This window comes from Tupaia chinensis, unplaced genomic scaffold, assembly GCF_000334495.1.
Source record: "Tupaia chinensis unplaced genomic scaffold, TupChi_1.0 Scaffold000138_1, whole genome shotgun sequence".
Lineage (NCBI taxonomy): Eukaryota > Metazoa > Chordata > Mammalia > Scandentia > Tupaiidae > Tupaia > Tupaia belangeri.
In genome coordinates, this window is record NW_006159608.1 from 5,092,818 (window position 1) to 5,106,319 (window position 13,502).

Below are 13,502 nucleotides of genomic sequence, written 5' to 3' on the forward strand. Positions count from 1 at the left end.
TTTTTAACCTTGCCACTGGCATCAGCCTTCTTGGCTTCAGGTTTCTTCTCCTTAGTATCCTGCTTTGCAGCTTTTTCACCTGCCATCTTGTATAGTGGGAAAGAGAACTAAACTCCTGAAATACACATTTCTAAAGAGACAGAAACTATTGAAAAGCATTGTCCTAACTTAAAAATATCTTACAGACTTCTAACTTTTAGAATGAAATCCCTAAATAATAAAGAGAGAAGCTCATCACCCACCAGTGCAATTTTAAAGGTCAGATCAAACATTTCCAAGGTATTTTCCTATTGGATATAAGTAATAGTCATTTATGTTTTCCAGAATATAATAGGTGACGAAAACTTCTGTCTCTTTACTGTACCATTAATTTGAAACCAGCAAAGTATTAGGAAAAAAAAATGACTTTAATAGGTTTCATTTATTTTTTTCTGAGTTTAAGTTCCCCTATCTGCTTAGAACCCAAAGCAAAGCACAACAGCAACAAAATGAACACTAAATATACCCAATTAACATAGCAATGTAACCTGGGCCTGCAGGTGGCATGTAGGTTGAGGCTCTGAACTCACACATGGTCAACTATGGTTCAAGTCCTAGATCTGACGGCTTCCTTTCTCACTTTCCCTTTCTCTCTCTCTCTCTCTCTCTCTCTCTCCAGTCAAACTGAAAAATGATAATAAATAGTTATTTTTAAAAATTCAAATATAATCAAACAATAACCAAAAAGAACAAAAAGACTTCCTAATTTCCTTAAATATCATTGTATACTTTGTGCCCAGTTAAGAATGCTAGTGATGAGCCCAGCAGATGGCATAGCAGTTATATCACTAGACTCCCACATGGCCAACTGCAGTTCAAGTCCCAGACCCAGTGGCTTGAAACTGAAGCCAGGAGTGTTCATGCCCTAGATCCCAGGAGAATGGAGGAGAAGGGATTGCCGTGAGACCATCTGGGAAGGGGGCAGGGGAGGAGTGATTTCTCACTTTACTTTCACTGTTTCTGTCTCTCTCCCCTTGGACTAGCTCACATGCCCTAGGTAAAAACCTCTAACAAAAAAAGAATGCTAGTGAGGAGGGCCAGAAGAGTGTCTTAAAGACCACCTGCAGCTTCACAACTTTTCCACGTAGTATGGAAAGTTGATCATCTTGAAATACAGGCTTAAATACTAGGCTAAAGGAAAAACAGTCTCATTTACCAAGGACAGTTTCCATTAAGTTTATTTTGTTTTAAATAAAAATCAAATCATACTTCTTGGAAAAATACTCAAATATTCTTTTGGTTTCACTTATTCTCAGCTATATTATCAGTAAATCCTGGGGTTCTGGGGTTTCCCACTGAGAATGCTCAAGAGTTAGTACCCACTGGTCCTTGTTTATTTACTTCCATTGATAGGAGGAAAGGGCTTCAAAAAGCTAATGAAAAAAATCTATATTATGGAAAAACTGAGCTTTTTTTTTGGATACTAATTTTCTTCATTAATTCCATTTTCCATGAACTTTTTGAAGTATCCTCATATATAATGAAGATATTTCTAAAGCCCTGAGTCACTTTAAGAGTAAATATAATTGAAAGGGACCCTTTTTTTCTTCACTCGTACCCACTGGCCTGAGGTAAACAGCCCATAGAAGACCCACTCTTACTGTGGTGGGCTTCCACTTCCAAGTGTGACTTTGGTACCCCAGTGAAGACAATTATGCGAACTTCATAATGCTCTAATTGAAATGCTAACAGATAACTGCCCATGTAATTATCCCAAGCCATTTAATTATCATTAGTGAAGGATAAAAGTCAGCGGTCTAATTTAATATCAAATATGACTTGATTACCAAGGTACACTTAATGTTAATGCATCTGTTTTATAACAACTTCGGAGTTTCATTTTTTCTGAAGATGATAAAAATGCTGGTTCTGGGCATGGAAAGTATTACTAGAAGGCAGGAATATTGTCCCGTATGTTTATCATTTATCAGTATTTTGTCAATCTCACTTACTCTTACAAAAATATTCTAAAATTGTTGGCCATTCCCCTGAAATATTTCTGGCATAGAGCATATGAGTGAGAGCAAGTGACTTCCTCTACAAAACAGGAAGTTGGGATGAAGTCTTCCATCTTTATTTTGTCTGTGCATCCCTTCTCAGTCACAGGGCAACTTTGTGGGTACTCCTGTCCTTCCGGCAAACTGGAATCTTCCATTCACTTCCTTCCACTGCTCTGATAATAAACTGTTCATCACTTAGGCCTTACTAGTCACTTCAATTTCTCTATACTATCTCTTGGGGTCAGCAGATGGTGAAGAGTCTATGTCACTAGACTCCCACATGGCCAACCGCAGTTTGCGTCCTAGACCTGGTGACTTAAAACTGAGGCTGGGCATGTGTGTGTGTGTGTGTGTGCCCTAGATCCTGGGAGAAGAATGGAGGAGAAGGGATTGCAGTGTGGTCATCCACCCTGGGTGATGATTTCTCACTTTCCCTCTCATTGTCTCTCTCTTTCTCTCTATCCCCAATGAACACACATAACCCAAGGCAAAAACCTCTTAAAAAAAGTTATAAGTAAATAATTTTTCTATACTATTTTTAGTGGGATTAATTTTAATAACTATAAACCTTCTTGTTATTACCCACATACTAAGTTACTGAACATATAGAAATGGACTCTTTTTTTTTTTTAGAGGTTTTTGCTATATGGCGCGTGCGCTCGCCATACAGAGATAGAGAGAGACAGAAAGCAAGAAATCACTCCCCAGGGGGGATGGCCATGCAATCCCTTCTCTTCCATTCTCTTCTCGGGATCTTGGGCATGCACTCACACGCGCCCGGTGTGAGTTTTAAGCCGCGCGCGGTGGGAGTTTTAAGCCACGGGGTCCGGGACGTGAACCATGGTCAACTATGTGGGAGTCCAGCAACATAGACATTACGCTAACTGCTGGTCCCTAGAAATGGACTCTTGATTTTTACTTTGGTAAATAACCTATTTCAATGTCATTTTCTTAGGGTCTCAGTCATTAAGACTTTCTTTTTTTCTTTCCATTCATTCACCATAAATCAGTACAGAATACACAATGAGATTTTTCTGCCCAGTATACATTATTTATTGGCTCAATCAAGGATATTACTGTACACATTATCATCAACAAATAATTTGCTATTTCTTGCTACTTACATGTTTTCCTTTATTTTCCCGCCTGATTTCTGTTTATTTTTTTGTTTTTTTTTGAGAGATTTTTGCTATAGGGTGCATGTGTTTGCCAGACAGACAGAGAGACAGAAAGCGAGAAATCACCCCCTAGGGGGGATGGACATGTCGCAATCCCTTCTCCTCCATTCTTCTCTTAGGATCTTGGGCACGCATGCACACGTGTCCAGTGTGAGTTTAAACCACCAGATCCGGGACTTGAACTGCGGTCGACTAAGTGGGAGTCCAGTGACATAGTCATTACGCAAACAGCTGGTCCCTTCCCCGCTTGATTTCTTAACTCTCACCCTCTGCCAACTCCCTCCGTTCTCCCACCTGTCTCTGGTAAGTACAGCTGTTTTCCATGCCTTTTTTTTTCACATTTTATTGATTTCGCTAAAGATCTCAATTAGTTTAAAGACTATCAATAGCAAGCACAGCTGATATATACATTTTTATGAATGCATGTCTGACTTTAGGCGTAAACTTCAGTGAGTAAAGTGAACATACTATAAACTAGTACCTCACTGGGGCTATGTAGCTTACTGCACTTGTTAAGTAGGTATTAATAGGTATTTTTCACTTCATTTTTTAATTTCAAAAAAAAGTTTTAGTTTTTATAGATTAAAATAAAAAAAGTTAAGAGAAATTTGCTTAAAACTTAAAACCAGAAGTGATAAGTGTTGGTGGGGATGTGGTGAAAAGGGAACTCTCCTACACTGTTGGTGGGAATGTAAACTGGTTCAGCCACTGTGGAGAACAATATGGAGGTTCCTCAAAGATCTACAAATAGAACTATCATTTGATCCAGCAATCCCACTTCTGGGTATCTACCCAAAGGACAGGAGAATGCTCAGTCAGAAAAGTGCTTGTACATCAATGTTTATTGCAGCATTATTCACAATTGCCAAGACATGGAACCAACCTAAATGTCCACAAACTGATGAATGGATTGGAAAAGTTTGGTATATATACTCTATGGAATACTACTCAGCCATAAAAAATAACAAGACCCTGGAATTTGATAGAAAATGGTCATAAAGTAAGCCAGGTTATGAAAGAACGATATTGTATGTATCTACTCAATATATAACAACTATCCGCACTCTATGGTAGAGAGCAAAATATTGGAGGACATGAAAGCAGTGAAAGTACTTAACGAGAATAGGACAGTGTGCAATGTGGGGGCATGAAGAGAACAGGATAGAGAAAGAAAGCAAGAGAACAAATAGAGAGGAAGGACGTCAGTGAGAAACAGATATGGCTTATTACCTGTTGATGACGTGTATAGTGTTCTCAACTGGATTGGTCTGAGAAGTATTTCATGATGGGTAAAGTCTTTTTACAGGCAAAATGAGAAATAGTGATTGACTGTTTAAAAAAATTAGAACAATAGTAATAATAATGATTGGGAAAATCATTGAAAAGATATTGAATGATGAAGTGGGGAGATTAATGTCTCTGTATTGACTGACATGCAAGGCATTCCCTTTTGAAAAAGCAATGCAATACACTATAAAGTTATATGCAATCGAATGTATTATAAGCAAGATTATGATGATAATAAAAAAAATTAAAAATAAAAAAAACCCTTAAAACCAGGAAAATGGTTAGGATTCAGTCCAAATAGTAGGTAGATAAACTTATTAACAGTTCAAGAGATGACAAAAATCCTTAAATATGGAAATCAAAGCATCAAAGAAAATCAGTAATGCTTTAGTCTAAAGTAAAGCAATTCTATTTCACTAGTTTAGACTCACATAATTAATCTCTCTTCTGTTACATTTGCAGTATTACTGTGGTCCGATCTTTCCGTTTAAACTCTGGAAGTTAACATTTAACTCTGAACTTGTCCCCACCATTAGGCGGGGCCATTCTCTTGGTTGTTTCTTATACTCTTATTTATGTGTGTCTGACTTTAATTATCCTGGGATAGACTCCCTTCAGCACTTCTTGGAGAGCTGGTCTGATGTTGGTAAATTCTTTCAGGTTTTGTTTATCTTAGAATGTTTTTATCTTTTTCTCCCATATGAAAGATAATCTTGCTGGGTATACTATTGGTTGAAATTGTTTTTCACTTAACACTTCAATTTATTTCCCCATTCTTTACATGCTTGCATTGTTTCCGATGAGAGGTCCGACGTTAGTCTTATGGGATAACCTTTCAAAGTAACTTGATGTTTCTCTCTTGCCAATTTTAGTATCCTGTCTCTGTCTGTGGTTTTAGTCAATTTGGCTGTGATATGCCTTTGGGAAGATATTCCTGAGTTGATTCTATGTGGGGTCTTTTGTATTTCTTGGGTCTGAATATTTGAGTGCCTCTCTAGGTTGGGACAATTTCTTTCCAGGATTTCATGGAATAGATTATCAATGCTCTTATTAGTTTCTTCACCTTCTGGGATACCAATGATCCAGATGTTTGGACATTTAATGGTATCTAGTACTACTCGTATATTATTCTCATTTTTTTTTATTATTTTCTCAGTCTTGTTGGTGGATTTCTCTAGGTCAGAGGTTCTATCTTATACATCTGAGGTTTGATTTTCTGCATGATCTAATATGCTTTTGATATTTTCAACAGAAGTTTTTATTTCCTGTATTACAGCCTTCATTTCTAACAATTCTTCTTGATTCTTTCTTATGATGTGTATCTCCTCTTTCAGAATATGTAATAACTTCCTTACATCCTGGAACTCAGTGTCTCTTTTCTCCTGCATCTTCTGGAGTTCATTGTCTCTATTCTCTTGCATCTCTATTAGCTTCATCACTATGAATATTTTAAAATCTTTATCTGACATTTCCATGAGTTTCCTTGTATTCTTTGTGGAGGAAAAGGAGTTACTCTTTTCCATTAGTGGAGAGATAATTTCATTGCTTATCATATTTTTTGTGACTGCGGTGGTTTCTGGTCATCTGATGAATTATGTGTTTTTTCCAATTTCTTGGAGTTCAATCTGACTAATCAGGAATGCAGAAGGAGGTGACCTGCAGTCTGTAGACAGTACTGTTATTCTTCCTTTGCACAACTGATTCAATGAAAATTGAGGATTAATCTGACCAAGAAAGGATTCAGATATTTGGCTACTGATCACCTACCTAGACCTGTCTAGAAAGTCAGTGTGTCTAGACTGAGCAAAAAAGTGATAATAGTAAAAAGAAAAGGAAATGAAATAGAGAAAAACAATAAAGAGGGAAAAAAGAGACCAAAACAATAAGAAAAAGAGAAGAAAAAAAATTTTTTTCAAAAAATGAAAACCGCACGATGTGCTAATTTGATGCACAAATGGGGCCACTCAGAACTAAGACATAGATGCTGCTGATTGGCCTATCTGATGGCGGCAGGGCAAAGGTAAGAACTAGAAAGCCAAAGAGCAGCAGAGAGCTAAGTTTAAAAAAAGAAATTAGAAAGAGATAGAGAGATCAAAAGAGACAGAACAAGTAGGGTTCTCTGACCTGGGTCCTGGCTAGACTGGGAAGAGGAGGGTGAAGTCTGGGCAGAGGGTCTTCGGTGGTCGAAATCAAGTCATTAAGTCTTTTTTGCTGATATTATTGTCTGAATATTCATGCCCCTCCCAAGTCACATGGTGGAATCGAATACCTGATATGATGGTAGTAGAAGGTGGGGAATGTAAAGTGATTCGGTTCTGAAGGTGGAGCCCTCAGACGTGGAATCAGTGCCTTGTGAGAGGCCAGAAAGCTAGCCAGCTCTCTTTCCACCGTGTGAAATTACAATGAGAATTTGACCGTTTATAAGCCAGAAGAGGGCTCTCACTAGCACCAAATCACTGTGGCACCCTGATCTCTGTAAGAAGTAAGAAGTAAACTAGTTTAGGAAACTTTGTTATAGAAGCCAAAACTAAGACACACTCCTATCATACCTCAGGCTCTTTCTTTGAATATCTTTAAAGTCTTCTAGCGCCTTTTCCTTCTCTACTAACTTCTTTAATAAGTCTTTATTCTGGCTTTAGACTTATACCCACTGTTTTTTTTTTTTTTTCTAAGATAGTTGGTCAGTGAAATTGAATGTCAGGGTCAAGAGGATGGTGCTGCAGTGAAATATGATCTGCAAGGCTGACAACGTGGGCTGTTCCAGCTTCCTACCAGGAGAGCTCCCCGGAATGGCAGAATGCAGGTGCCTCTGCTAGAGGGTTCATTGAGCCCCTGGGACATCACAGGCTCACCGCCTTGTTTAAGGTACTTTCTCTCTTCCTCTCCCTCCATGTGTGAGTCTCTCTTGCTTATGAAAGTAATTAACTTATAAAAAAGAGTGTCAAAGATTAATTAACTTTCCTTATTTTATTTAAGTATAACATAGACATGTAATACAATATATGCAGTGTGACATTTTAGATTCTGTATAAAACTAAACCTTGGAAAAATACAAGTTGAAATACAAATATGTTGTAATTACTATTTTTCGTAGCTTATTTTTTCTTAGATTTAAAAGTAAAAGCTGAACATTTTCCTTTGGACCAGCAGATGGTGTGATGCCTTAAGATGTTAATCTCAGTTGTGGCATTTGTTTGTTTTTGTTGGGATGTAGAAAACAAAATTCAGCATCAAATTATTTATCTCAAAATGGCATATAGCTATTTATTTGTGTAACAGAAAATCCCATTTGCATATAACATCGGCGTTTCCAAATGCAGACAGACTGTAAAGCTACATTTTATCAAAGGCTTATTTGATAGATTTGGTAACAATTCCAGATATATTTTAGTATTGTGGTACCTTAAGTGGTAATATTTTTTTGTTTCTGACCATGTTACACTGAAGGTCAATCAGTAGAGGCCCAGTCACGTGGCACATCAGGTTACACTACAGGTCGATCAGTGGAGGCCCAGCCACGTGGCACACCAGGTTACACTACAGGTCGATCAGTGAAGGCCCCGCCATGTGGCACACCAGGTTACACTATAGGTCAATCAGTGGAGGCCCACCCACGTGGCACACCATGTTACACTGCAGGTCAATCAGTGGAGGCCCACCCACGTGGCACACCATGTTACACTGCAGGTCAATCAGTGGAGGCCCAGCCATGTGGCACACCATGTTACACTGCAGGTCAATCAGTGGAGGCCCAGCCATGTGGCACACCATGTTACACTGCAGGTCAATCAGTGGAGGCCCAGCCATGTGGCACACCATGTTACACTGCAGGTCAATCAGTGGAGGCCCAGCCATGTGGCACACCATGTTACACTGCAGGTCAATCAGTGGAGGCCCACCCACGTGGCACACCATGTTACACTGCAGGTCATTCAGTGGAGGCCCAGCCACATGGCACAGACCACAATGCATCAGTCTGTAATACTAGAGCCACATGGTGAGTCAGGCTTCGGGTTCCAGGTCAACCTGATGGTCCTGGTTGGATGGAGGACTGGGTCAGAGGATCATGGCATAACGAGACCCCATCATCAGTGCCTGACTCACACACTCTCTTGCTTGTTCATAAAAGGAAAGAAATAAATTTAAAAAATAATTTCATTTGGATACCTTATTTTTTGATCATTATTAACTGGCAAAGGCAACTTATAATATTAGCTCTTTTTCATAAAGGTGAAAATTGAGGACTATTTTTGGAAATTAATTTTTAACTTTACAATTTGTGGTAAACTACTGGGGAAGGCTGTTACTTTGACTTTTGGAAATGACTTAATCACAAGAAAATGTGCCAGATAATTCCTTCTCTGGTGAATTTCTGAAGAACTCAATTTCATTAGAAAAGAATAAAAATCCACTTATATAATTAGTTCTGAATGTCCTTACAAATAAATATCCAAAGAGTTTTTATGGTTATCATGCAAAAAAAAAAAAAAAAGCCAAACTAGAATTAATATTCATTGGTGAGAGATTTTTTTTTTCTTTTTTTGGAGAGGTTTTTGATATAGGGCACATGTGCTCGCCAGACATAGAGAGACATAGAGACAGAAAGCAAGAAATCACCCCCCCATGGGGGATGGCCATGCCGCAATCCCTTCTCCTCCATTCTCCTCTCAGGATCTTGGGCATGCACGCACACACGCCCAGCGTGAGTTTAAGCCACTGGGTCTGGGACTCCGCAGTCGACTATGTGGGAATCCAGCGATATAGCCATTACGCTAACTGCTGGTCCCAGTGAGGTATTTTTCAAGGTGCAGATTTTCCTTTCCTGATATGAACAAGTGAATTTCTTTCAACAAATCAGAAATTACCCCAGCACCTCCCATTGCTCAGTCGCCCAGCAGTTAAATGTGGCAGGTGAAATGTACATCAGTTGATAGAGCCAAGTTTCAACTGTGTCTAATTAAGCGTAGGAAAGCATTGTTAATCCATAGTCCTTGTTGTTGGCCTGACCCTGGTCTACATGTGGTGCATATTTAACCTTTAGCATAGGGAAAAATAGGTAAATGATATAATGGATTAATTCAATGAGTTCTTTCCACAATCGTCACACTTGGTTTGTTTAGTACAGCAGATCCTCACGCATGCATTCCAAGCCAGGTCAGATTCCCTTACCTTCAATTTTTCAACACCTGCAAAGGAGCCATTTCAATACATGTGTATTATGGACACTCCATGCATGAGTCCCTCAGTTACATGGAAGTTGCTATTAATAAAAATTTCTAGTATTCTGTGGGAATTCTCCTGTGTCTTCAACATGCAAGTAGAAAGTCAAGACTAAGACAAACATGGGGACCAGCAGTTAGGGTAATGGCTATGTTGTTGAACTCCCATGTAGCCGACCACATTTCAAGTCCCAGACCCGGTGGCTTAAACTCATTCCAGGCGTGTGTGTGTGAGTGCCCAAGATCCCAAGAGGAGAATGGAGGAGAAGGGATTGCAGTGTGGCCATCCCCTGTGAGGGGTGATTTCTCGCTTTCTATCTCTCTGTCTCTCTGTGTCTCTCTGCAAAAATCTCTCCCCCCCCAAAAAAAGACTAAGACAAAAATGGTAACTATGTGTCTGAGTGTTAAACAAACATCCTAACATGCACCCTGAGCCCCCAATAAAAGATTTGAGAAATCTATTTTTCTCAAACTTTTAAAGAAATCTCTGCCCACTCATAAGCAGACCATTAAGCAACTGAGCAGACTTCAGTGGCCACAAATAACAAGTTATTTACAGAAATAGTTCAGAAAAAATAAACAAAAACGACTGCAAATAGCAACAACAAATCCTGGGAACAAGGGAGAGTCCCTTTTCCAGAACTGTCATATTATGATGGAAATGTCCTGTTTGTTTGTTGCTGTTTTGTTTTGCTACAGAGCACATACACACACCAGAGAGAGAGAGACAGACAGACAGACAGAGGGACAGTCTGAAGCCATCCCTCAGGGGCATAGCCACGCTGCATTCCCTTCCCCTCCGCTGTCCTGTTAGGATTTTGGTCAGGCAGGCAACCAGAGTGATTTTAAAGCCGCCAGGTCCGGGGCTGGAATCCAACGTCGAGCACGTGGGCTCCAGTTGTCATACCCTCCAAGCCCTGTGCCAGCCTGAAAGTGTTTAATTTTCAACAACAACAGCAAAAAGATACAAAATATGCATGCAAATAAGAGCAAATGGCCGCTATATAGAGCGAAAAGGTTAACCAGCTAGTGACGCAGCAGGAACACAACGTGCTGTACGGGAAGGTCCTGGGTTTGCATTGGAGGCCTTCCTTCCGCTGTGGGTGTGTGCGTGTCTGCGTGTGCGTGTCCGCGTGTGTGCACCAGCGTGCTATGGTCCTTGCTGGCTGAGTCTAGGGGTGAAGCACCAACTGAAGACCCCGTTGAGGGTCTCTCTTTCTCTCTGTCTCTGAAGGAATTCCGGAATAAACATACGGTCGCCAAGGGGCGGGGCTGCGGCGAGGGCAGCAGGGTGACCTGCGCTGTCCCTCTCTGCCCTCCGTAGGAAACCCGAGCGGGAGGGTCGCAGGCGTTGGCGGCCGTTAGGATGCGAAAGCTGGCCGCCGCCCCTGCCGGGGTCACCTCCGCGTCTCTTGGCTGGTGCCGCGGCGCTTACGTCTTCGTGAAAACCGGCATCACCGACACAGTGCAGTTGGGAAAAGATGCGTATGTCTATCTGAAGAATCCTCCTCCAGATTTTCTTCCGAAAATGGGAGTGATTACCGTGTTAGGATTGGCGGGTTTGATTTCAGCGCGAAAAGAATCTAAATTTAAGAGAATTGCTTATCCCCTGGGCCTGGCCACTTTAGGAGCGACTGTTTGCTACCCAGTCCAGTCGGTGAGAGTTGCAAAAGTAACCGGGAAAAACACATACGCTGCAAGTCAGTGGATCGTTGGAGCAGTTAGATCATTGTGGAGAAAAGGCAACCGCAGAGAGTCCATGCCTGAACGTACCGATAAAACTAAGCTGGAGAGGTCTGCGGAAATAGAAAGACCTGCAAAAGCGGCTCAGGTCCTGGTCCTGCCGGACTCCGCGCCTGCGCCAGAACTCGGCTGTGACTCAGAGGCCGCGGCAGGTGCTGCACCGAATCCGCCTGACCCCAAGCTCACGGACCACCCGCAGGCCCATCCGGAAGTCGTGGGCGCGTTCTGTGCTAGGAGCTGAGGACCGTGTAGACTCGTGGGACTGCGTGATAGTGAGGCTACAAGAGATGAGGAAAGAATTCACGTGAGGGGTAACTCACGCAGAGAGAACTGAAGTTTTCCAGTACATCTTGAAATACACAGTTTGACCAATCACATACGTGAGTGAGACGCAGACTATGAATGCAGTCCAAGTGTGTGAAATGACTGAGGGGGAGACACAAGTGTTAGGATGCATCTGACTGGTGAAGGTATCGACTTAAAACCGGAACAGAGTGAAGACATAAACGCCAAGGAGACTAACGTGAACATTTCTCTGTGTGGGTATGTATGCGTGTGTAAACATACACACACACATACATATATACATGCACACATCTGCTGTAACTCTTCTGGATCGATGTCAGTTAAATTAGGTTGGCGTGTGGAAGGATATGTCTCCCCTCCCTCTTGTTTCCCCATTTCCCAGAGCTGTAATAAAATAGCTATACTTTATGGCAAAAAAAAAAAAAAGGCACCAACATACACTTAATATGTACTTGCATAGATACTCTGAACTTAATAAGAGTTCTAGAAGAAGAGGAAGGGGGTACCAAAAAAGCTGGGAGGAAAAAATGTTCAAACAACATCCCTTATGTGGAGAAAAACTTTATACGTTATTAAGAAGATAGCACACTTTAAATCAGATAGGCTCAAAGAGACCCACACCTGAACACATCATAATTATTTAAAAAGTTAGAGGCAAACTGAAAATCTTGAAAGCAGCAGGAGAAAAGTGACTAATAATGTGGGTACGAAGGGTTGTATATGGGGCTGAGGTTGACACTGTTTCATAAGCCATAGAGGTTAGGAGGAGCAGAACAGCATACTCAAATCGCTGGAAATAGAGCAGGGGATAAAAAAAATGACTGCCAACCAAAAATGCCTAAGGTAACAAAACATCCTTTATAAATGGAGGAGAAATTAAGACATACCAGATAAACAAAACTTTGTACAATTCTTCACTACAAAAAGTTCTAAGGTGAGTCCTTCAGGCTGAAATAAAATGATGCTAGACAGTAACTCGAATCTATAATAAGACTCAGAAAGCATCATTAAAGCTAACTACATAGATAAGTATAGAAGATAGCGTAAATGCATTTCTGTTCATATCATTTCTAGTCTCCCACCTAAATTAAAAGACAGCTCCATAAGGCAATGTGTATAAATCTGTGTTAATGGGCATATGATGCAAAAAGATATCATCTTTATTACATTAACTTTACAACGAAAGGAGCAGAGAAATAAAAACAGATTTCGTCTACTATTGCAATTGAGTTGGTATTAATCCAAAATAGATTGCTGTAAATTAAGATGGTAATGCGAAACCCCAGGTCAATTACTGAGAAAATAATGAAAGAATATAGTAAATGACATGGCAAGAGAATTAAAATATGGAACTATAAGAGATCTATGGAACATAAGAGAAGGCAATAATGAAGGGGCTAGCTGGGGAAGAGCAGCATAAACCACGTAAGATATATCGAGACAAATAGTCAAATGGCGGACCTGAATCCGAACATGTCAGTATGTTAAATGCCAATGAATCAACCACTCCAATCATCCACCTAAGACTCAGTAATTTCCAGAATGATAAAGATATAACTATGTATTGTCTATAGGAGACATACTTTATATTAATGATAAAAATGAGTTTGAAGATAAAGGATGAAAAAGATATACAAACAGTAACTACAGGAGGCAGAGGTGGCTATGAAAATATTAAACAAAATTAACTTTCAAATAAAAAAGTAGTACTCAAGGCAGAAAATAATTAT

General features: G+C 40.2%; 1 protein-coding gene across 1 annotated transcript; it reads left to right on the plus strand.

Moving 5' to 3' along the window:
- The first annotated feature begins 8,470 nt into the window (after positions 1-8,470).
- Positions 8,471-13,182, plus strand: LOC102485977 (MICOS complex subunit MIC27). The gene is made up of 2 exons (XM_006144907.2): positions 8,471-8,542; positions 11,048-13,182. Exons 1-2 carry the CDS (start codon positions 8,471-8,473, stop codon positions 11,705-11,707), a joined length of 732 nt encoding a protein of 243 aa, XP_006144969.1. The 3' UTR covers positions 11,708-13,182.
- The last annotated feature ends 320 nt before the right edge of the window (positions 13,183-13,502 follow it).